This window comes from Elephas maximus, chromosome 5 (assembly GCF_024166365.1).
Source record: "Elephas maximus indicus isolate mEleMax1 chromosome 5, mEleMax1 primary haplotype, whole genome shotgun sequence".
Classification (NCBI taxonomy): domain Eukaryota; kingdom Metazoa; phylum Chordata; class Mammalia; order Proboscidea; family Elephantidae; genus Elephas; species Elephas maximus.
The window spans coordinates 43,283,668-43,305,586 of record NC_064823.1 but is presented as its reverse complement, the minus strand read 5'-3'; the positions used below and the strand labels follow the sequence as shown (position 1 = coordinate 43,305,586).

At 43.3% G+C, this 21,919-nt stretch overlaps 1 protein-coding gene across 1 annotated transcript in view; it reads left to right on the top strand.

The window, feature by feature from the left end:
- Nucleotides 1-21,919, top strand: part of HADH (hydroxyacyl-CoA dehydrogenase) — a 62,616-nt gene that overhangs the window by 20,131 nt on the left and 20,566 nt on the right. The window contains exons 2-3 of the mRNA XM_049885563.1: nt 17,688-17,816; nt 20,406-20,563. Of these exons, the coding sequence (XP_049741520.1) occupies nt 17,688-17,816; nt 20,406-20,563 (287 nt within the window). The remainder of the gene's footprint in view (nt 1-17,687; nt 17,817-20,405; nt 20,564-21,919) is intronic.

Below are 21,919 nucleotides of genomic sequence, written 5' to 3'. Positions count from 1 at the left end.
CCCAATGATTTGATCCCATTTTACATGGGGTCATCATGAGTTGGCTGAAGACTAGATGGCAGCTAAAAACAACAGCAAGAGCATAAAATGGAGTTTCTGGGTGGTGCAGACAGTTAATGCACTTGGCTTCAAACCAAAAGGCTAGAAATTCGAGCCCACCCAGAGGCACCTTGAAAAAAAAGCCTGACGATCTACTTCTGAAAAAACAGCCATAGAAAACCCTGTTGGAGGTGGTACAAAATGAAAAATGTAGTCAGTGTCATTGAATCGTAAATGTGGCAGTTGTCGAATGTTTTGGAGTGTATATTTTCATCATGGAAACCCGGGGGGCATAGTGGTTAAGAATTGTGGCTGCTAACCAGGCGCTCCTTGGAAACCGTATGGGGGCAGTTCTGCTCTATCCTATAGGGTCGCTATGAGTTGGAATCAACTTGACGGCAACGGGTTTGGTTTTTTTTGTTTTTATCTTCATCACAATATACATAAATCCAAATCCACTGCCATTGATTCTGACTCATAGCGACCCTATAGGACAGAGTAGAACTGCCCCATAGGGTTTCCAAGGCTGTAATCTTTATAGAAACAGACTGCCACCTCTCTCTCCTACAGAGCGACTGGTGGGTTCAAGCTACTGACCTTTTGGTTAGCAGCTGAGTGTTTAACTACCACACTGCAAGGGCTAGTAATAAAGAGATTATACACACACACACTAAGAGAGTATACACACACATACACACATTGTGAAAATGGCGTGAGGGAGGCATCTGACCTCCTCTAACTTCACAAGGAGGAAGGAGAATCAAGATCAACAGCTCAAGGCTGGTTGCTATGGGACAGAGGGCAGACATACTTCCTTTCGCCAGCCCTTTTTACCAGTTCTGACACCTTCCATGGCACTCTATTGTAACCAAAGGAGGGTTCTTGTCCTGTCCTATGAGCTGATCGAAATAAGATGGATGTCTCACACCACCAGCTGCAAGGGAAACAGAAAGTGGAAATTTATTGTTGTTGCAAACGAGGAGCAACGTGGGACCTAGCAGCCAAAAGACCACTCGATCCCAGCCCCAGGGGAGCTTGGAGCTTTTATGCCATCCACTTCCCAGGGGGCGGGATTGGCGCCCAAAATCTGACACCCCGGTCCGTCCCATGTCCATATTTGGAGATCCAGGTGCTGAGTCATTTGCAAAGGAAGGGAACTTCCACTTTGTAAATGAGCGCGGGTACAGTTGTTTGCCAGAGAACATCTTCCTCTCCAGAGAAGTTCAGGTCCAGGGTCAAGTTTGGGGCAATGGATCTTCAGGTCCTCTGCATGTGCTGAGATCTTGGCTTGTGTATGCACGGGATTTCAGCACTGAATTCAAACCGCAGTTTGGGCCTGTGGTGTGGTCGGGCCAAGCTGCAGTTAGAAACCAGGGCGTGGTGGGCTGCAGGAGGGGGAGGGGGGCACTGTGGCTGAGCAGAAAGCCTTGGTGGAAGCTTCAATCCTGTGGTGCTCTACTCTGCTAAGTTCTATTAACTCATCGCAACAGACACACACAACTCAAAGATATGGGGTTTATTTACAATTGTGGGGTTTATTAGGGAAGTAACAGGTTATAATTCAGCTTCAGGAACAGTCAGAATATAATTCTTCCACTCTTTCCAGCCATGCCCACAGGCAGGCCTTTTTCTGGCCCCATGGCCTGGCCTCTGCCCTGCTCCAGCAAGTGTTACGGAGCTCTTTTAGTTCTACTGATAAGTGCCCCGAGGCACCCCATTTCTCCAGTAAGTCCTCTGCCCTGAGGCACTCAGCTCTAGCTCTTGGAGTCAGCAAACCTTGCTCCACCAAGTGCCCGGAGGTACCTTTTTCCACCAGCAAGCCTCCTGCCCAAAGGCACTTAGCTTTTCTGCCCTGTGGGGTAGGACGTTTCCTGCCTGTCCTGGTTTGTTGCCACCACTTGTTTGCTTTTGCTTCTCACCATCTTTGTTGTTACAGCTCTCTCTCTTTTTTGCTCTTTCTCAGTGTCCTGGTTCCAGGAGCTTCTCAGCAAGTGACTCAACCTCTCTAATTCCATTTCTTTTGCAAAATGGGAATGATGTCTACCTTGACAGGTGTATGCCTGCCTATCTGCCTGTATTGCACATGCAGACAGGCTGTGCCTGAAACTTCTAGGCAGACATAAGACTGCTAGAAGTGAGGCACGTACACCCACTGGCATCAGCCATTCCGTGGTTGCTACATTCATCTGTGATCAAGCCAGACACTCAAGACACTTACACAGTGTTAGCAAAGTGAAAGCCATTATTATAATTTATAGAACGCAAACAGCAAAAACAGAGTCTTAAAGGGGAACTGCTTACCCTTTCCCAAATTACTCTTGTCCATGCTTATGTTGCTGGGCAGGCATGCTGTGGTTCAGGTCGGACGCTGTCTTAACATCATCGCCTCTGGCTACTACCGTGCTGCTTGGGGGTCTTCCTAGCTCCTGAGGCTTCTCCTCTGTCGCTGGGTCTTGCTGATGAAGACCCCTGCACAGGATCTCCTGGGCCTCTGCCACTGGCTCCCACCATGCTTCCTGGACCTGTGCTGCCCAAGGGCCCGCGTGCCTCCTGCCATGCCGACAGGGGTGGGGTCAGGGGGCAGCGTGCAGCCCTTGCGTGGGACACACTCAGGCCTCTGCCCTGCATGGGCAAGTGTTACAGTTCTTTTAGCTCTGTGGGCAAATGCTGGGCAGCACCCAGCTCCACAGGCAAACCTCCTGACCAAAGGTGCTCAGCTCTGTCTCTCTCCGTGGGCTGGTAAACCCACCACAGCCACCTCTTTCTCTCCACGGGCCACCCAGCCTACTGTCGCTGTTGTTCCATCTTCAGTGTTAACAGCTCTCTCTCTTGTGTCTACGAGATTCTCGGTGCAGGAACCCCAAGCTGAAAGAACATGCTCCACTCCAAACTCTTCTTGGTATGGTAGTCAGGTCACCCTGAACCTCTGTGGGATTGGCCTTTATATAAGCAAACTCCTTGTCAATCAATTTTAAGGCATGGCCCTCCCAGCAGGACCATGAAGCAACCAATCGCCTCAGTGGACCACAAGTCAGCCAGTCCTACTGAGTGGGTTTTCAGACCAGCATTTGCATAATAATTGACCAATCCCTTGTTAGATTGTGGCACAGCCAGCCATTTTGTGGGAGTTACAAGACTAGGACTAGAAAGACCATATAAAAGTGATTCATTGTACTGCACCAGGATTGTTGGATTGATCAGAAATTGTCTTGGAAAGTCCAAAGCTTGTGCCTGGCGCACAATAGTTGCTTCATACGTGACATCTCTTATTTTTGCTGCATCTGGCTTTGTTCTTTCAAAGGCTTATGTTCTTTCTGTTAATGGCATGTAAACCCCTTAAAGGTAGAGACTGCTGCTTACATAAGCTCTCCTGGCTCTCATAGGAGAAATAAGAAAAGCTCATTAATAATTCAGAAAGAAACCAGCTGGCCTTCAATGCCCCATGGCTACCTAGCCATGCTTACGGCTGCATTAGCTTATCAAGCCAGCCTGGGATGAAAGTCATGCAGCTTTCAGGTTTAGTGTGGATCGCGTAGGGGCAAGGAACAGATTGCCTGTATTGTGAATCTGTCTCTATGTAAGACAATCGAAGGCAAGTTTTATTATGCCTAATGCTGTCAGGGTGCAGACTAAGAACATTACTATCCCTTGCATTTGTGGTCTAGCCCACGTACTTATTCTTGATGGTAACCAACTAAATAATTCTGGTGTTTATAAGAGTGTTAAAGTGTGTAACCAACTAGCTTGCTGTCTAATTTCTATGTATATCCTGTTCTACTTCTCCTGTGTTATTTATCCGTATGCAACAAGAGGTATTTGCTACAGCGTAGACTACACTTTCTTGGGCTAATAAAAAATCTTAAGGCTATGTTGTTATCTCAAGTCACCTTGGTTGATGAGGTCGGAGATTACTGTTGTGTTTTTATCTAATTAGCAACTTCGTCTGTTATTCGTCCCTTAATGATTGACCCATTTTCTAGTTTCTGTAACTTGCGCCTTATGTCTGGCACGCTCTGAGAGACAAAAGTCAGGTTAACAACTTTCTGGAAAGTAGAGTCATCAGAATTTATATCAGCATGTTTTCTATAAGCTTCTAGGACCCACTCAAGGCAGGCAGAGTGATTCTCATCTGGCTTTTGGTGAACCTCTTGAATTTTGTTAAGGTTCCTGGGTTTGGGTGCTCCCTGCTGGAGCCCCTCTAGGATACATTCTTGATAATGTTGTAAGAAAACCATATTATTAGCCTGGTGGACCTCACCAGACGGAACACACAGGAATCAAATCAGCTACATCTGTGGGAAGAGACGATGGTAAAGCTCAATATCATCAGTCAGAACAAGGCCAGGGGCCAACTGCAAAACAGACCATCAATTGCTCCTATGCAAGTTCCAGTTTAAACTGAAGAAAATTAGAACAAGTCGACGCGAGTGAAGGTACAACCTTGACTATATCCCACCTGAATTTAGAGACCCTCTCAAGAATAGATTTGATGCATTGAACACTAATGACTGAAGGCCAGATGAATTGTGGAATGACATCAAGGACATCATACAGGAAGAAAGCCAGAGCTCATTAAAAAGACAGAAAAGACCAAAATGGATGTCAGAACAGACTCGGAAACTTGCTCTGGAACTTAGAATAGCTAAAGAGAATGGAAGAGATGATGAAGTAAAAGAGCTGAACAGAAGATTTCAAAGGGTGGCTCAAGAAGACAAAGCAAAGTATTACGATGACATGTGCAAAGACCTGGAGGTGGAAAACCAAAATGGAAGAACACGCCCTGCATTTCTCAAGCTGAAAGATCTGAAGAAAAAATTCAAGACTTGAGTTGCAATAGTGAAGGATTCTATGGGGAAAATATTAAATGACCCAGGAAGCATCAAAAGAAGATGGAAGGAATACACAGAGTCACTATACCCAAAAGAATTGGTTGATGTTCAACCATTTCAGGCAGTAACATATGATCAGGAACTGATGGTACTGAAGGAAGAAGTCCATGCTGCACTAAGGCATTGGTGAAAAACAAGGCTCCAGGAATTGATGAAATGCCAACTGATATGTTTCAACAAACCAGTGCGGCACTGGAAGTGCTCGCTTGTGTGTGCCAAGAAATTTGCAAGACAGCTACCTGGCCAACTGACTGGAAGAGATCTATATTTATGCCTAATCCCAAGAAAGGTGATCCCGCCGAATGCGGAAATTATCAAACAATATTATTAATATCACACACAAGTAAAATTTTGCTGAAGATCATTTAAAAACGGCTTCAGCAATGTATCGACAGGGAACAGCCAGAAACTCAGGCTGGATTCAGAAGAGGATGCGGAACCAGGGATATCATTGCTGATGTCAGGTAGATGCTGGCTGAAAGCAGAAAATACCAGAAATACTTTTACCTGTGTTTTGTTGACTATGCAATGACATCCAACTGTGTGGATCATAGCAAATTACGGATACCATTGTGAAAAATGGGAATTCCAGAACACTTAATTGGGCTCATGAGGAACCTGTACATAGATGAAGAGGCAGTCGTTCGAACAGAACAAGGGAATACTGCGTGGTTTCAAGTTGGGAAAGCTGTGCGTCACGGTTGTATCCTTTCACCGCACCTATTCATTCTGTATGCTGAGCAAATAATTAGAGAAGCTGAACTGTATGAAGAAGAACGGGGCATCAGGATCGGAGGAAGACTCATCAACAACCTGTGTTATGCAGATGACACAACCTTGTTTGCTGAAAGTGAAGAGGACTTGAAGCACTTACCGATGAAGATCAAAGACCACAGCCTTTGGTATGGATTATACCTCAACATAAAGGAAACAAAAATTATCACAACTGGACCAATAAGCAACATCATGATAAATGGAGAAGAGATTGAGATTGTCAAGGATTTCATTTTACTTGGATCCACAATCAACACCCATGGACGCAGCAGTCAAGAAATCAAAAGACACATTGCATTGGGCAAATCGGCTGCAAAAGACCTCTTTGAAGTGCTTATCATGAGGGTTAGAGAAAAAGGGGAAAACCTTCAACATGACAGACTGACACAGCAGCTGCAACAATGGGCTTTAGCAAAACAAGGACTGTGAGGATGGAGCAGGACCGGGTAGTGTTTCGTTCTGTCGTACATAGGGTCGCTTTGAGTTGGAACCAACTCAATGGCACCTAACAACAGTAGTCCTATAGGGTCGCTATGACTCAGAATTGAATCATTGGCAACAGGTTTGGTTTAGCTTTTTTAGTAGTTTATTCAATAAATGTATCACAACTTCCCTTCCCAGCCTTGCGCCACTCTCCTGTTGAAAGACATTTAAGCTGTTTTAAGTTTTGGCATTTTAAAAATATTACTGAATCGATATATGCACACCCATGTTTATTGCAGCTCTATTTACAATAGCAAAAAGCTGGAAGCAACCAAGGTGTCCATCAACAGATGAATGATTAAATAAATTATGGTACATTCACACAATGGAATACTAGGCATCAATAAAGAACAGTGACGAATCTGTGAAACATTTCATAACATGGAGGAACCTGGAAGGCATTATGCTGAGTGAAATTAGTCAGAGGCAAAAGGACAAACATCGTATAAGACCACTATTATAAGATCTTGAGAAATAGTATAAACTGAGAAGAACACATACTTTTGTGGTTACGAGAAGGGGGGAGGGAGGGAGGATGGGAGAGGGTTATTTACTGATTAGTTAGTAGATAAGAACTACTTTAGGTGAAGGGAAGGACAATACTCAATACATGGAAGGTCAGCTCAACTGGACTGGACCAAAAGCAAAGAAGTTTCCGGGATAAACTGAATGCTTCAAAGGTCAGCGGAGCAAGGGCGGAGGTTTGGGGACCATGGTTTAAGGGGACTTCTAAGTCAATTGGCAAAATAATTCTATTATGAAAACATTCTGCATCCCACTTTGAAATGTGGCATCTGGGGTCTTAAATGCTCACAAGCGGCCATCTAAGATGCATCAATTGGTCTCAACCCACCTGGATCAAAGGAGAATGAAGAACACCAAGGTCACACAATAACTATGAGCCCAAGAGACAGAAAGGGCCACATGAACCAGAGACTTACATCATCCTGAGACCAGAAGAACTAGTTGGTGCCTGGCCACAAGCGATGACTGCCCTGACAGGGAGCACAACAGAGAACCCCTGAGGGAGCAGGAGGTCAGTGGGATGCAGACCCCAAATTCTCACAAAAAGACTATACTTAATGGTGTGACTGAGACTAGAGGAATCCCGGCGGTCATGGTCCCCAAACCTTCTGTTGGCCCAGGACAGGAACCATTCCCGAAGATGACTCATCAGACATGGAAGGGACTGGACAGTGGGTAGGAGAGAGATGCTGATGAAGAGTGAGCTATTTGTATCAGGTGGACACTTGAGACTGTGTTGGCATCTCCTGTCTGGAGGGGGGATGGGAGGGTAGAGAGGGTTGGAAGCCGGCAAAATTGTTACGAAAGGAGAGACTGGAAGGGCTGACTTATTAAAAAAAAAAAAAGACTCATTAGGGGGAGAGAAAGTGGGAGTATGGAGTAAGGTGTATATAAGCTTATATGTGACAGTCTGACTTGATTCGTAAACGTTCACTTGAAGCTCAATAAAAATTAAAAAAAAAAAGAATAATTAGACAAGGCACGATTATAGTTGGGATTTTAACATACCTCTCTCAGTAGAATGAAAGTCAATATAAATATAAATATAGAATGTGTGAACAATATAATTAATTTACATGAACTGATTGACATATCAAACACTACACCAAATAATTGCAGAATGCACATTCTGTTCAAGTGCCTGTGAAAAATTACTTAAATAGATCACATGTTGAGAGACAAAGCAAGTCTAAACAGATTTCAAAGAACTAAAATCGGAGAGTGTATGATATCTGATCTCAGCGGAATCAAAATAGAAATCAACAACAGGAAGATAACTAGAAAATTCCTCAAATGATAAAGATTTAAACAACACATTTAAACCATCCATGGAACAAAAAATAAATTATAATGGAAATCGGAAAAAATTTTGAACTACATTATAATGAAAATTTGGCATCTCAAAACTTGCATGTCAGCTACTGCAGTTATTAAAGCTTCCCTGTTTCTGACAGTTGCTGTTGAGCTGGCCTCCAACTCATGGTGACTCCATGCACAATGGAACAAAATGTTGCCCAGTCGTGCACCATCCCCATGGTTTGTTGTGGATTGAACTGTTGTGATCCATAGGATTTTCACTGGCTAATTTTTGGAGGTAGGTTGCTAGGCCTTTATTCCTAGTCCATCTTAGTCTGGAAGCTCCACTGAACCCTGCATCATAGCAACATGCAACCCTCCACTGACAGACGGATGGTGGCTATGCATGAGATGTATTGGCCAGGAATTGAACTCAGGTCTCCTGCATGGAAAGCAAGAATTCTACCCCGACCCACCTCTATTAGAACTTTAAATACATATATCATGAAAGCGGAAAGGTTGAAAATCAATTATCTAAGCTTCCATCTTCAAAGCTAGAAAAAGTATGGTAAAATAAACCCTCCAAAAAAGGAAAATAAAAGAAATATAGAAAGCATAAATCAACGGAATAGAAAACAGTAGTACAGTAGAGAAAAATAAAGAAAACCAAAAGATGGCTCTTTGAAAAGATTAATGAAACTAATAAACCTTTAGCAAGACTGATCAAGTAATAAAACACAAAAGTTATTAATTTAGTAATGAAAAAGGAGACATTTCTATATATTCCTATAGATATCGATAATAATAGGATAGTATGAACAACTTAGAAGTCCCTGGGTGGTGCAAATGGTTAAGACGTTTGGCTGCTAAGCAAAAGATTGGCAGTTCGAGTCCACCCAACGTGCCTGGAAAGAAAGGCCTGGTGATCTACTTCTGAAAAATTAGCCATTGCAAACCTTGTGGACTCGCCAGGAATCAGAGTTGACTTGATGGTCACTGTTACTGGTATGAGCAACTTTATACTAATAAAGTTGAATATTCAGATAAAATAGAAGTATTTCCTGAAAAATACAAATGCCAAAATAGAATATTGAAATAGCCAAAGATTAAGACAAGCCCATAAAACAAAACGAGACTAAATGAGCACACCAGCTCAGGGGCAAGGCCAAGAAGGCAGGAGGAGACAGGAAAGCTGATAACAGGGAACCCAAGGTCAAGACCGGGAGAGCGCTGACGTGTTGTGGGGTTGGCAGCCAGGGTCACAAAACAATATGTATGTTAATTGTTCATGAGAAACTAATTTGTCCTGTAAACTTTCATCTAAAATACAACAAAAAAGAAAATTGAAATTAAAAAAAAAAAGAAAAGAAACCCATATTATCAGCCTGGTTTGGATCCTACTTGGGGTCTTGAAGGGGCACAGCCACATCTGCAGGTCATCTGGCCAGATTTCTCCCTGTCTAGCCTCTCTGCCTCCTGTCTAGCTTTTTCTGAAACCATCCTTCTTTCCTCCTGAGTCAGCAGGCCTCGGAAGGAGGGCTTGTACATCTGCCCGTGTTGGTTGGTGAGTATCAAAGGTACTCTGAAAGAACTCTGCCATCTGGCTGGGGTCTTCTCGGTAACTGGGCATTGATCTCCCCTGGTTCAGTTTTTTTGTTTTTTTAGTTCAGTAAGTCAATAGAAGTGAAGGGAGTGTGCACCCTCACAAAGCTGTGGAGCATCCTTTGATCATCTATTCCTGCCGGAACCTGGTGAAGAGGAACTGCTTTTGCCCTTTATCAGAAGAGGGAGGCCCCTGGCCTAATTGAATACCACTGTGGGTGTGGGAAGGAGAGGCCACTTCCTCTAATCAGGAATATAAGGTTTCTGCTGTTTTCTTGCCCTCCCCTTCCGGTTTCTGACCCTTGCTGGGTCCTGGAGTTGTGGTCGAGGGGGCGGCAGCTGCTGGAGCCCCGGTACATAAAGGGGGTGGGGGAGGTGCTGTTGGGAAAGGGAGAGGTTGCCAAGGCTCACTTTCTTCTAAAACCTCTTCCTCTTTGTCTTTCTGGTCTCGAGGCTTTTTTGCCCTCTGAACCATTAATTTACATTGTTTCTGTAAATTTCTCTTTTGATATAAAGCCATAAAAGCCTACACATAAGGGATTTCATCCCATTTCTTTTTTCTTTTACAAAACAACATTAACTGTAAGATGGTATCATAATGTAAGAGGATATTTTACCCAATTCTGATTACAGTACTTGATCATGACTTTCCTTTTCATATCCCCATAGCTGAACTGTTTCCAGTTCTTTAAAATACAACCCAACGGTGAACACTCGGGGATCGACAGCATGTCTCCCATTCTCTACACAGCACTCAGCATGCACACACACAGACAAGAGTGAGCTCACACCAGGCCTGAGGATGGAGGCTCAGGACCCTGTGGTTAATGGGAATGGTGGAGGTATCTAGGTGGGCCACTTCAACCCCTCAGATCGTAAGTCCTGAAGCAGAACTCACACCAGGGGTTTCTTGGCAGGCTCTGTTTCAGCCTCCTAGTCCCCTCCCAACTGTATCCGGGGAGCGGACTACCCGTCCAGTGCCTCCAGACCAGACCAGATCTGTCTGTCCTCTCAAAGTTGGGATTGCACTGTAACAAGGAACACCACCTGCCGAGCTTGAACTTACCTGCATCATCTGGGTCGAGAATGACCCAGGCGTAATGAGGGCGCCAGCAAGCCAGGCCACAGCCGGGATGGCACTGAGGAAACTGGGCAAACGGCAGATAGAACTGCTCACGGTCCCATCTGGGGCGCCAAAATTGAAACCGGACTGGTGGGTCTGTGCCTAGCATGCAAAAAGCCAAACTCTCAGACGCTGGTTTTGAGAGGAATAAAGAGTTTATTTTGCAGGCTAGCAAGCAGGAACTCAGAGGTATGGACCTCAGGTTGAGTTCACCAATCTGGGAGAGCAATTTACAATTTATACTTTTACATATTCATTTAAGGGTAGAGGAAAACGGTGGGCAGCATCAGAAAGTTCTAACTATTCATAGTTTCTATTGATTATATATTGAGAGGTGGGGCTAAGACTTGGCATAGAAGTGGCTGACAGACCCTCTGCTTTTGAAATAGGCTCGACTACTGCCAGTGATGTATTTCCGGTGATTTTGGTCCCTTGGCATGAGTCTTTTGTTTCCTTGACATAAGATCTCTTGTGTTATTGACCATGCATGTCGGTCATCTTTGTCTGTTCTGCACATGTCTGACTGTTCTGAACCCATTAGATCTGAATTTGTCCAGGTCTTTCTGGAGAGTCTGCAAGACAACTTGAGGGAAGTGAGTGACATGGTTGGGGAGGTGACTAGAAGTGGCCTGATAACTGGTGGAGTATCTTTAGCTTCTAGTGTCCCCTAACAAAAACACAAGAGGAAATACTGACATATAAATCTTGACCCAAAGAGAATCAAGCATTTTTCTTGATTTTGACGGCACCTTCCATGTAATTTATTAAATAAAACTTTTTAACTCTTTCCCTTTATAAAAAAACTTTTTTCGGCTTTCCATGAAGTTTCAGAGTTGTCAGGAGTTTGTTATAGGTCACTGTGAAACAATTCTTAAGTTATTTAACCAAACATGTTAAAGTAAAACCTTGGCTTTTTCTTTTTCCCTAAATGCCATGCAGCTTTGTTTTTGGCTCAGGAATCTTATTCTTTCATGAGAGGCCGAACCTCTGCCTTAAAGGCAGATTACACAAAGAATAAATTAACCCTTCAACTCAGAAATCAAAGAAAATTTTAACGGCAAAAAACCCAATTCTTTGTTTTATATTTTATTTAACATTAAAGCTCTTAAAAACCTTATAAATTAAACAAACTTTCGTCAGACAGATAAAACTTTTGACCATATCAAATAAATTTCTTTTTAATAAACCTCTGAAATGTTGTCTTTGTTGCATACTTTTTAAGACAGACACAAGAGAGTTTTTCTTGGATGAGGAAAGAACTGAGGTTCTAAGACAGCCTTACAAAAAAACAGCAATTCTCAGCCATAGCCTTCAACCTGATACAGGACAGAAACTTAGAGACACAATGCTCCAGATCAGAAACAAGCTCTTAGAACAAAAGGACACAGAAAGACCACATAAAGTTACTGAACCGTATATGGGGATTCTAGTTTCTTAAAGTGTATATAGCAATTTTTCATAAATTCAACTCAATTCAACAGAAATAACAGATTTTAGATAAAACTTATTAACTTGCCAGAGTGTCAGATGGAGGAATCCTGCTGTGACTCTTTATTGAGAAATTCTGTCATAAAACAGATACGGCGCTACCACTTCTCCCTGTGAATTTGGCAAAACAGAGCACTGTTCCCCAGGCTTACTCTGAGCCACAAAAAGAAACCTAATGAGGAAGGGCACAGGGTTTGGACAGTGTTTCACTTAGACCAATGTATACCTTCTTTGCGTGACTGTTTGCTTGTGGGTGGCAGGCAGCAAAGTGCTTTAACGTGTTTTGCAACCAACCACCTTATCCTGTCACCGGAGTCTTTAGCTCGTAATGAGCACTGGCGAGCACACCAATGGCTTTTACTGGTTGACCCATGCCTGAATTTTTGCGGCTTATAGTGGCTTAGAGCTCTTTGAAAATAGAACTACCTCTTTAATGTTTAAAACGCCCAAATCCGGACCTAAACTGCAGTTCACCAAGAGTTACTAGATACCAAAAAAACAAACCCAGTGCCGTTGAGTCGATTCCAACCCATAGTGACCCTATAGGACAGAGTAGAACAGCCCCATAGAGTTTCCAAGGAGCACCTGGCAGATTGGAACTGCCCACCTTTTTGTTAGCAGCTGTAGTGCTTAACCACTATGCCACCAGGATTTCCAAGTTACTAGATATCACTCTTAAATGATCAAGCAAAAATCTAAGATTCTCCTTAATCAAACAACGGGTTTTGCAAGCAAATATGCTGAACTAAACAAGAAAACATGAGAAAAAGAAAAAAATAATAATAAGGAAAGGCTCGTTTTCTGAGAGCACTCACCCTTTCGGTGTCTAAGGGACGTGGAGTGTGACTGCATGGGTCCAGAAGATAGGACCTCTTTTTTGCTGACTTCTGCTCCACAGACCAGGTCTCCTAGAGGTCGACTATGGGCTAGGGACTGTGGTTTATAAGATTAATAGGACGTGGTCCCTGGCCTCAAAATTCAAAAAAGTCAGAGTTGCCGACTTTGTGTCTATAGAGTATGTCTGCAGAAAATGATTACAAGGAATTTGAGTACTCAGGTTGGCTTGTTCTCTGCAGATGGGTGAAATGAAAATGCTGTTGTAACTTGAAATCATTTGAAGTCATGCTGTGACGGTGGTTTATCGCTGTGTAATAAATTGTGACCTGCACCACAGAGCTCCTCTGTAAAAACCTAGTTCACCTGTAGTTTCTTCATTCACTGTGGGTTTAAACAAGAGTGTCATTTTTATCTGCATGTCTGTGGAACGTCCACATTATAAGATTACTTTTTATTTCCCTTAAGCTTTGTGCGTTAACCAAGGAAAGAAAACTCGAAGTTTAAAAGAAAAAAAAAAAGCGCCACAAGTAACCAGTTAGAAAATATAATTGTTGCCACTCACTAGATGAGAAATGCAAGCTTGGGCATGTCGGAGAGTCCAGAATTGATGGAAGTAGAGAGAAAAATTGGGCCAACGTTCCTGCAAGAGATGCAGCCTCTTTCAGATGGATGAGGGTAGTGAGTGAGCGGCAGAGGGAAGTGTCGCAGAGCAGGAATGTGGCCAGTCAGCAACAGGCTGGGAAAGAAGACCTGTCTTTTTCCTTCTCTTAGATTTGGCCCCCTCCTTGCGCCTCTTATGAGGTCGCTAGGAGTCGGAATTGACTCGACAGCAGAGGGTTTGGCTTTTTGTTTTTTTGCACGTCTTGTATTTTGTAGGGTTGCTACGAGTCGGAGTCGACTCGACGGCACTGGGTTCACTGGGTTTTGTATTTTCTAGTGGAAATGGGAAAACAAACACTTTGTATACTTAGTCTCTTTGATATGGCCTCTTGACACACGGATTTTGCTCTCCTGGAACATTGCCGAGATTTAATAATTGTTTTTTGCCCCATTTCTGCCTTTCTGTGCTGTCTCTGGTATGCTTATGCAAACACCACGGTCAAGGAAGGCAGTAGCTGAATTGGCCCGGTTTTCCTCATATGGGTGGGAGAGTATCTGAGGACTTTGGATAGGCGCAGAGAGTCAGCATTTAGGCTAAAAGTGCTTTTTTGCCCGTGGTTTTTCCTGGTTGAATTTTAGTGTTTCATAAATGAGCATGTATATTTTAGTTTACTTGAATATTTGAGAGTGCTTCCTCTTTAGGTTTTTTCCGCTTATAGCTTTTGTTTAAATTATTACTTTTAAAAAAATTAATTATGAGGGCAACATTATGGCTTATCTGCAACATAACCAAAAATGTCCAGTGACTATTGGAATCAAACTTGTTTGTGAATAGAATAACATTGAAAGTGACTTTCTAGAAAAAAAGCCCTCATACTATCGCCTTCACCTGCTCCACTCACCTCATTAAGATTAATACAGTACCTAATACCTTGGAGGAAACCCTGGTGGCGTAGCGGTTAAGACCTGCGGCTGCTAATTAAAAGGTCGGCAGTTTGAATCCACCAGGCGCTCCTTGGAAACCCTATGGGGCAGTTCTGCTCTGTCCTTTAGAGTTGCTATGAGTCGGAATCGACTCAGTGGCAGTGGATAATACGTTGGAGGTTTGGCCTGTTCTGGATACTCTCTTCTTATCCAACCTCTGAGATCTTTTGCCTGACGGGATTCTTGACCTAGGCTAAATTCACGACGGTTTTTATTTCATTGGACGCTCCGTTTGTGGAGCTTTATGTCGTTTTTTGTTTGTTTGTTTTTTCATGTTTTCTCAATGAGATCTGCCCTTCAGCTTTGGCACAAGTACTTAGAATTTTTTCTGCCAACTTCCTGAAGAGGAAAAGGCTGAGTAATACCTGCTGGAAGAAAAGTACAGGGGAAAGTGGATTGGGACCTAAGTGGCAGTTAGAAATCCTGTTTGGCATATTCAGAGAAGGATCTAGGTCAGAGAGAAGAGGAACAAAGTAAAAATCACTGTGCCATTCCAGAGGGATTGTCAGAGGAGCCAGAAAAGAAAGGGAAGGGCCCCGGAGCCAGCCGTCTCAGCTCACCCCATCCTTGCAGATGACATACCCTTATCAGCCATCATCACTACTGCCTGTGGGCTCTTGCTCCCCAGGGTGCCATCTCAAAGCAATTCAAGTTCATCACCAGCTCCAATCAGAATTTAGGATTTATTTTTAGTTTCTGTTGGGCATCCCCGGGACCACTGACAATGTTTAGCGATTGCTTGGAGAACTCACAGGACTCATAGCTATGATTTATTACAGTGAAAAGGTACAAAGCAAAATTAGAAAGGAAAGGCATATGGAGTAAAGTCTAGGGGAAACTGGGCGCAAGCTTCCAAGAGTTCTCTCCCAGTGGAGTCACATAAACCAAACAAAACCTGTTGCCATCAAGCTGGTTCTGACTCATAGACCCAATAGGACAGAGTAGAACTGCCCTACAGGGTTTCCAAGGCTATAAACCTTTATGGAAGCAGACTGCCACATTTTTCTGCCAAGGTGGGGAGCAGCTGGTGGGTTTGAACTGCTAACCTTTGGGTTAATAGCCAAATGTTTAACCGCTGAGCTGCCAGGGCTCCCAGAGTCATACAGCACGTGCTTAATTCCTCCAGCAATGAGTTGTGACAACACATGTGAAATGTCTACTGTGAAGGCTCTCTAGAGACTGTGCCTCTGGGCTTTATTGGGGCCTGCTCACATCAGCACTCTTTCTTGGGGACGTACTGAAATCCCCAGACTTCAGAAGGTGTTCACCGTAAACCATATTGTTTGTACAACAACTTTAAGCATGGTGAGGCACTCTTATCAGGGAATGATGGGAACCCTTCCAAAATCCAAGTTCCTAGACACCAGCCAAGGGCCAGCCTTGCAAGGATGATATCTTGGGCCTGCTATGTTAACTCATTTCTGCACAGTTTCTAAACTTGCTCTTGCTTTTTTACTTTGAATTTATTGTTGACTAGATAGACCTTAGCCTCTTGGCACCTAGAGATAAACGCTTATGTTTATCTAGCTTGGTGGGTGTTTTGCTTTTTGGCACATTATTTGATTTTGCCTGCCTGTCTGAAGCCTGTGGATTGTTTCTACTGGCTCCTGAGTGCTGCTGTCCTGGGAGAAGCCAAGGGAGGGGGAGGGGACTGGTAGAAAGGTACGATTGTAATTACCTTCCATTTAAAAATTATAATTGACTTCCTTTTAAAACCCATCTAGCCATTTTGAAATGTGTTCTTGGGAAATCTTACTTTGGAATTACAGTAAAACCCAAAGGAACGTCTTTGCCTTTGGGTTTTACTGTATATTTCTTTTCCTCTTTGGTTTTCTGCTTTGAGTTTTAGTTGCCTGGCTTCAGAAAATCTCACTTCACAATGGTAGGTAGGGGCTGTTTTTTGCTCTGTCACCTCTTTTTTCTTCATTGGGTGAATTCGTTCCAGTTGACCAGCCCCTCTCCTCTGCACCGTTGATGCCTCAGAGATTTCACATCAGTGGATCTGTGGGGGCTTTTCAGACCCCAGGGGATCTAAGAAGGCCTGGGCATTGTGCTGTCCTCTTGAGTCATTTATGTTTGGATTAGGTCACCTGTGTCCTCTTGCTTCTGGCCTGAACTGATTTACTTATAACATCCTGTCTGGAAGGTGACCTGATTGCCTATTTTTAGCCACATTACCTATTCCATCCTTTTTTGCCAACACCATTAGCAAACTGGGGTAAAGTAGGGATTTACTTATCACCAACTGGCTGAATGAAGGTGGCTGTCTGCCAGCTTGGGGCAACTTTATTAAACGTACCTTGTACCCCAGGATTCCTCCCTTAGCCAGAGTTGGTGGCTGAAGGATGAGGAAGCGCCCTTCCTAAGTTGGCTAGCTGCTTAAAACCTCACTTATATGAGAGTCTTGTCACAAAATAGCCCTTGATGACAGGAGGCTTTTTGCCATTGTTAATTGAAAGTTTGTGGTCTTACCTTCTGCAATTTATGGGGTCGCTGTGAGTCGGAATTGACTTGATGGCAGTGGGTTTGGTTTGGTTTGGTGGTGAATGAGAATGGCCAAGATACCGAGCTGCATGGGACACTCCAGCACTAAGGACAAAAGGACAATGGCATGAGGAATGGCTGCTGTGTGACTGGGCCCTTGAACACTTGAAATGTGGCTAGTGTGACTGAAGAATGGGATTTTTCATTTTACTTCATTTCAGTGACCTTACATAGCCACATGTAGCTGTTGACTCCTGTATTGGACAGTACAAGGGAGGGGTTAAGAGTGTGGGCATCCCAGTGTGTGACTGCGGGGAAGCTTCTTAACTTTAGACCATTGTTTTGGGAGTTTGTGTTAATCCACAGAAAGGGCTGAGATCAGTGCACCCCGCAAGAAGTATGTTTAGTTAATGTTGGCTGTTAGTATATCCACTCATTGTTTTGAGGATGGAATGGTAGTAGAATTCATGTGTAATATGAAACTTCCATGCTGTTTAATATTTTTAAAATTTTTAGTAACTTTTATGTTTTTTCTTTTAAAAAAACTGTACTTTTCGCTCTAGGTCGCTGCAGCAACTGGGCATAAAGTAGCGTTGGTGGACCTGACAGAGGACATCCTGGCAAAATCTAAAAAGAGAATTGAGGAAAGCCTTAGGAAAGTGGCCAAGAAGAAGTTTGCAGACAACCCCGAGGTAATTTCTTGTTATTGATGTACCTAAGATCAACCTTCTGACCGCAACACATTTGTGAAGGCCTTCTGGTCTTTGCTTGCATTTTGGGGGTGGGTGGGTTGGTTGGTTGGGTTGGTTGGTTGGTGTAAAACTCATTTCCCTGTAACCATAGATCAATATAATAACAATCACTAAACATTCAGTGGGGGCTGATTAGAAAATGGGGGAAGCTAAAAACCGTATTGCTGAGTAGGGTTTGAGGTTGAGGAGAACGTTTCTACAGGTGGCGAACTCCACTGAGACTTTGGGACTGAAGAACACCTATTTTATTACAAAGCTGGAAGAGGGAGAAACAAGAAGATAATTTTAGTATTTGCAAGCTAAAAAGAGAAGGGTTAATAATAAACATTCTATTTAGAGACTTTTGATTGCTTAAATAGTATCTTGTGCGCGTACTGTATACTAGAGAAGAAATTATAAGGTGAATCATTCTCGTTTTCCAGGGAAACAAGAGGCACAAGAGCTTGTGAAACTCTTAGAAGGCTGGGAACCCTGGTTTACTGATTCTTTCTCATTGGATCATGTGGCTTTTCCACCACACTTTCACTTAGAACTTGGCAATTAACTAGAAATACTGAAAAAAATCATCCAAATGAATTTTTATTTACCTTTGTCGCCTTGTTAAAGTTGCTTAAGATTTATTTCCTTGGGCCTTGGATGTGATTTCTCTTCTCATGAAGGTAGAGAAGAGTGCAAATAGTTTTTTTTTTTTTTTTTTTTAACCTGACTTAACTATGGTGGTGTGTCTAGTCACCTTTTAAAAGCCAGAGGGGAGGGAGGTAGATAATTTTACCTCTCCCTGAAAAAATCCAAACAGTAAAAATCACAGACAAATTAAGATTTTCTTTACCTGTTCTCCATATTCTTAGTTATGGGGGGACCTGGAGCCCAGGTGGTGCAGTGGTTAAGAGCTTGTCTGCTAACCAAAAGGTCAGCAGTTCAGATTCACCAGCCACTCTTTGGAAGCCCAGTGGGGCAGTTCTCCATCCTAAAGGGTCACTATGAGTCAGAATCGACTCCACAGCAACGGATAAGAAAAAATTTTAAAAATATAGGGGGAACCTAGTATAGGGAGTGTTGCGATGAGGGCCTATGCAGATGGGATTATAAGAGTCCTGGGCTGATGGTTGGAGTCAAGGACAGAGTGAATCTGAGCTGAGATATCCTGTGTTTTTCACTTGTTTACTCTGCAAACATCTTACGAATATGGGGTGGGAGGCTCTGGGCCACACCTGAGGGTAAAAAGATCACCCCAGGCTCCCGTTGCTGGACTCCTGACTCCTGAATCCTCAGGAGTCTATTCTTCTCTGCCAGGGACATCCTTGGATGAGGGTGGCATCAGTTTGCCCAGTTGACATACTGTATTTAGCTCTGTGGTGACCATATGGTAGTCACTACCCACAAGTGAGAGTTGATTAGTTTAAATGTGGATGGTCTGACTTGAGATGTGCTGAGAGTGTAAAATAGACACCAGATTTCAAAGACTTAATATAAAAAGAAAATGTAAAACATCTCAACAATTTTTTATATTGATTACATGTTGAAATATTAATATCTTATATTGGGTTAATTAATTTCATCTTCGTTTATTAATGCAGCTAGTAGAAAGCTGAAAATTTCATATGCGTCTTGTATTATATTTCTTTTGAACAGCTCTCAGTCTCGTTTATTCTGTGATGATTTTGGATGCCTTTGTTAATCATAAACATTTTGATGCCCCGTGGACAAATTACATCTTGAAATAAAATGGCAGGCGGTAGAGGCATAATCTCTGCTTATGCCTTGAATGAGGTCTGTTTGTGGAAACCTGGCATCACAGAATGAAAATGAGGAAGAGAGGAGGCTGCAAGCTCTTTGAGAGTAGAATCCTTGTCTAGCTTGATTTTGAAACACCAGCTGCTGGCCCTTGATAGGCGATTATTGCTTGTTGAATCACTGTTGAGTTTGGCTTTTTACTCTGGCTCTTCCTTACTCAGCTCTTCTCTGCCACCTATTAGTGGGAATAGTCAGCACCACTGTAAGACTAATGGAGGGTGCTGAGCTTAAGCTTTTGCCCTATTCTGGAAAGACAAATTACAGGCTTCATGGAAACTGAGAGAACAGATGTCATGGGCCGATGTAGGTGCTATGAACAGATCATTCAGTAACCGGATTAGAGCTGACTGACTTGAAAGATCATGACTGACATAGGATTGTGGTAGCCAATAGTTGCGATTGATTGTTCTCTGGTAGACTTCTGCAGTACATTGAGATGCCATTGTCCCTAAGCAGAAATGTAGAGAGTTTTATATCTTAGAATTCCAGGGTGCATAAAAGTGGTGTCAGGCATCCAAAATCATTACAAAATAAACCAGACTGAGAGCTATTCAACAGAAATATAATGCAAGACACATATGAGATTTTCAGTTTTCTATTAGCTGCATTGATAAACTAAAAAGATGAAATTAATTAACCCAATATAAGATATTAATATTTCAACATGTAATCCATATAAAAAATTATTTTCAGGAGTGCGCAGTGAATGTTCTCTTCTTCCTCCCACTGCCTTAGGCTGCTGATGAGTTTGTCGAGAAGACCCTGAGCAGCATATCAACCAGCACAGATGCGGCATCTGTGGTCCACAGCACAGACCTGGTGGTGGAGGCTATCGCAGAGAATCTGAAGGTGAAGAATGAGCTCTTCGCAAGGCTGGACAAGTTTGCTGCCGAGTATGTGTTCCCTGGACGTTTTTGTCGCCTTCTGAGGGTTCCCTCCCCGCGGCTCAGGCCTTTCCCCTTTTTTATTGCCTCCTGCCAGGAGGGATCTTCTGACACTAAGTAACTTCTTTTTCTAACAGGCCACTGCTGTTTCCAGAAGAGGCAATACTGTGTTTTTGTTTTTTTGCCCTCCACCCTCCCACTCTCATTTGTTCCCCGAGGCTTGGTTTGCCCTGATATGATCCTTGTCCCCAAATGAGGATGGATTTTCCTGCAGCAAAACGAAGGGATTTGCCCAGGAACAGGTCTTTATATCTCTTGCAGCATCTAGATCATTGGCTCTTCCATGCCAGAGACATGAACATGTCCTTAAATGTCTGCCAAGGAGCCTCAGAGCAACTTTGTGTTACTTCTTTTTTTGGTGGAACAGATATAGTGTAGTTGAAGGGAGTGCCTCTCTACCTATACAGATTCCCCAAGACTCTGCCATCTAGTGCTTTATCTGGGTTAAACCAGAGTGCCCTTGGGAACATTAAAGGAGCATAGAATAACCAGGCTTCCTGGCAAAGGGAAGGATGGGTAGGCCAGTCACACATAGGCCAGATGCACAGGTGCCTGGTGCTCAAGACTGTCTGTAAAGTGTCAGCAAGCATGTACAAGCTCTAGGTCACCTCGAATCCAGAGCCATAGGTTGTGTTTGACTCTTGCCTTTGGACCATTGTGATAGCTGACTGATTCATTCATGCTGTCCTTGCGGCTTGCTTGGCCACACTTCACCTTCTTGTTTGTAATTGAAAGTCAGAATAAGATTATATGACAAAAGTAATTATTAGGTAGCCACCAGTGAGCAGTGGCTACAGAGAAACACTCCCATGACAGCCTGGTGGAATGTCAGCCATCAGAGTTCTGTGGCCTGGTGGCCAGAGAGGCCCTGCCCCCTGACAAAAAGAAGAGACCTTTCTTTTTGTGATCTGTGGGTCACTCTGCTGAGCAGCATGCTTATGTATGCCACACTGGCATTTAGGGGCTGCAGAGACATCTGATAAATACAGAAGACATTCTTGGTCAGGAGTTTGGCTCCCAAGTCATAAGGGAGCCCTCTAAGATAATAAAGCACTCACCCCAGGGAAGGGTGTTTCATCGAGCAACCTGGCCTTTCTTGAGATATTGGCTATTCCCTAGTAACCAGTGATAGGCTTGACTACCCTCCTGGGTCAGTGTGAGGGATGGAAGGAATATGAGATGAAAGTTAAGAGACTGGGGTCTGGTGCTAGGCTCCTACCACTTCACTCTCTGGCTTTTGACACATCATATTTTATCATCTTTGTGGTTCTCAGTTTAATCATCTATAATCTGAGTTGAGGGGCT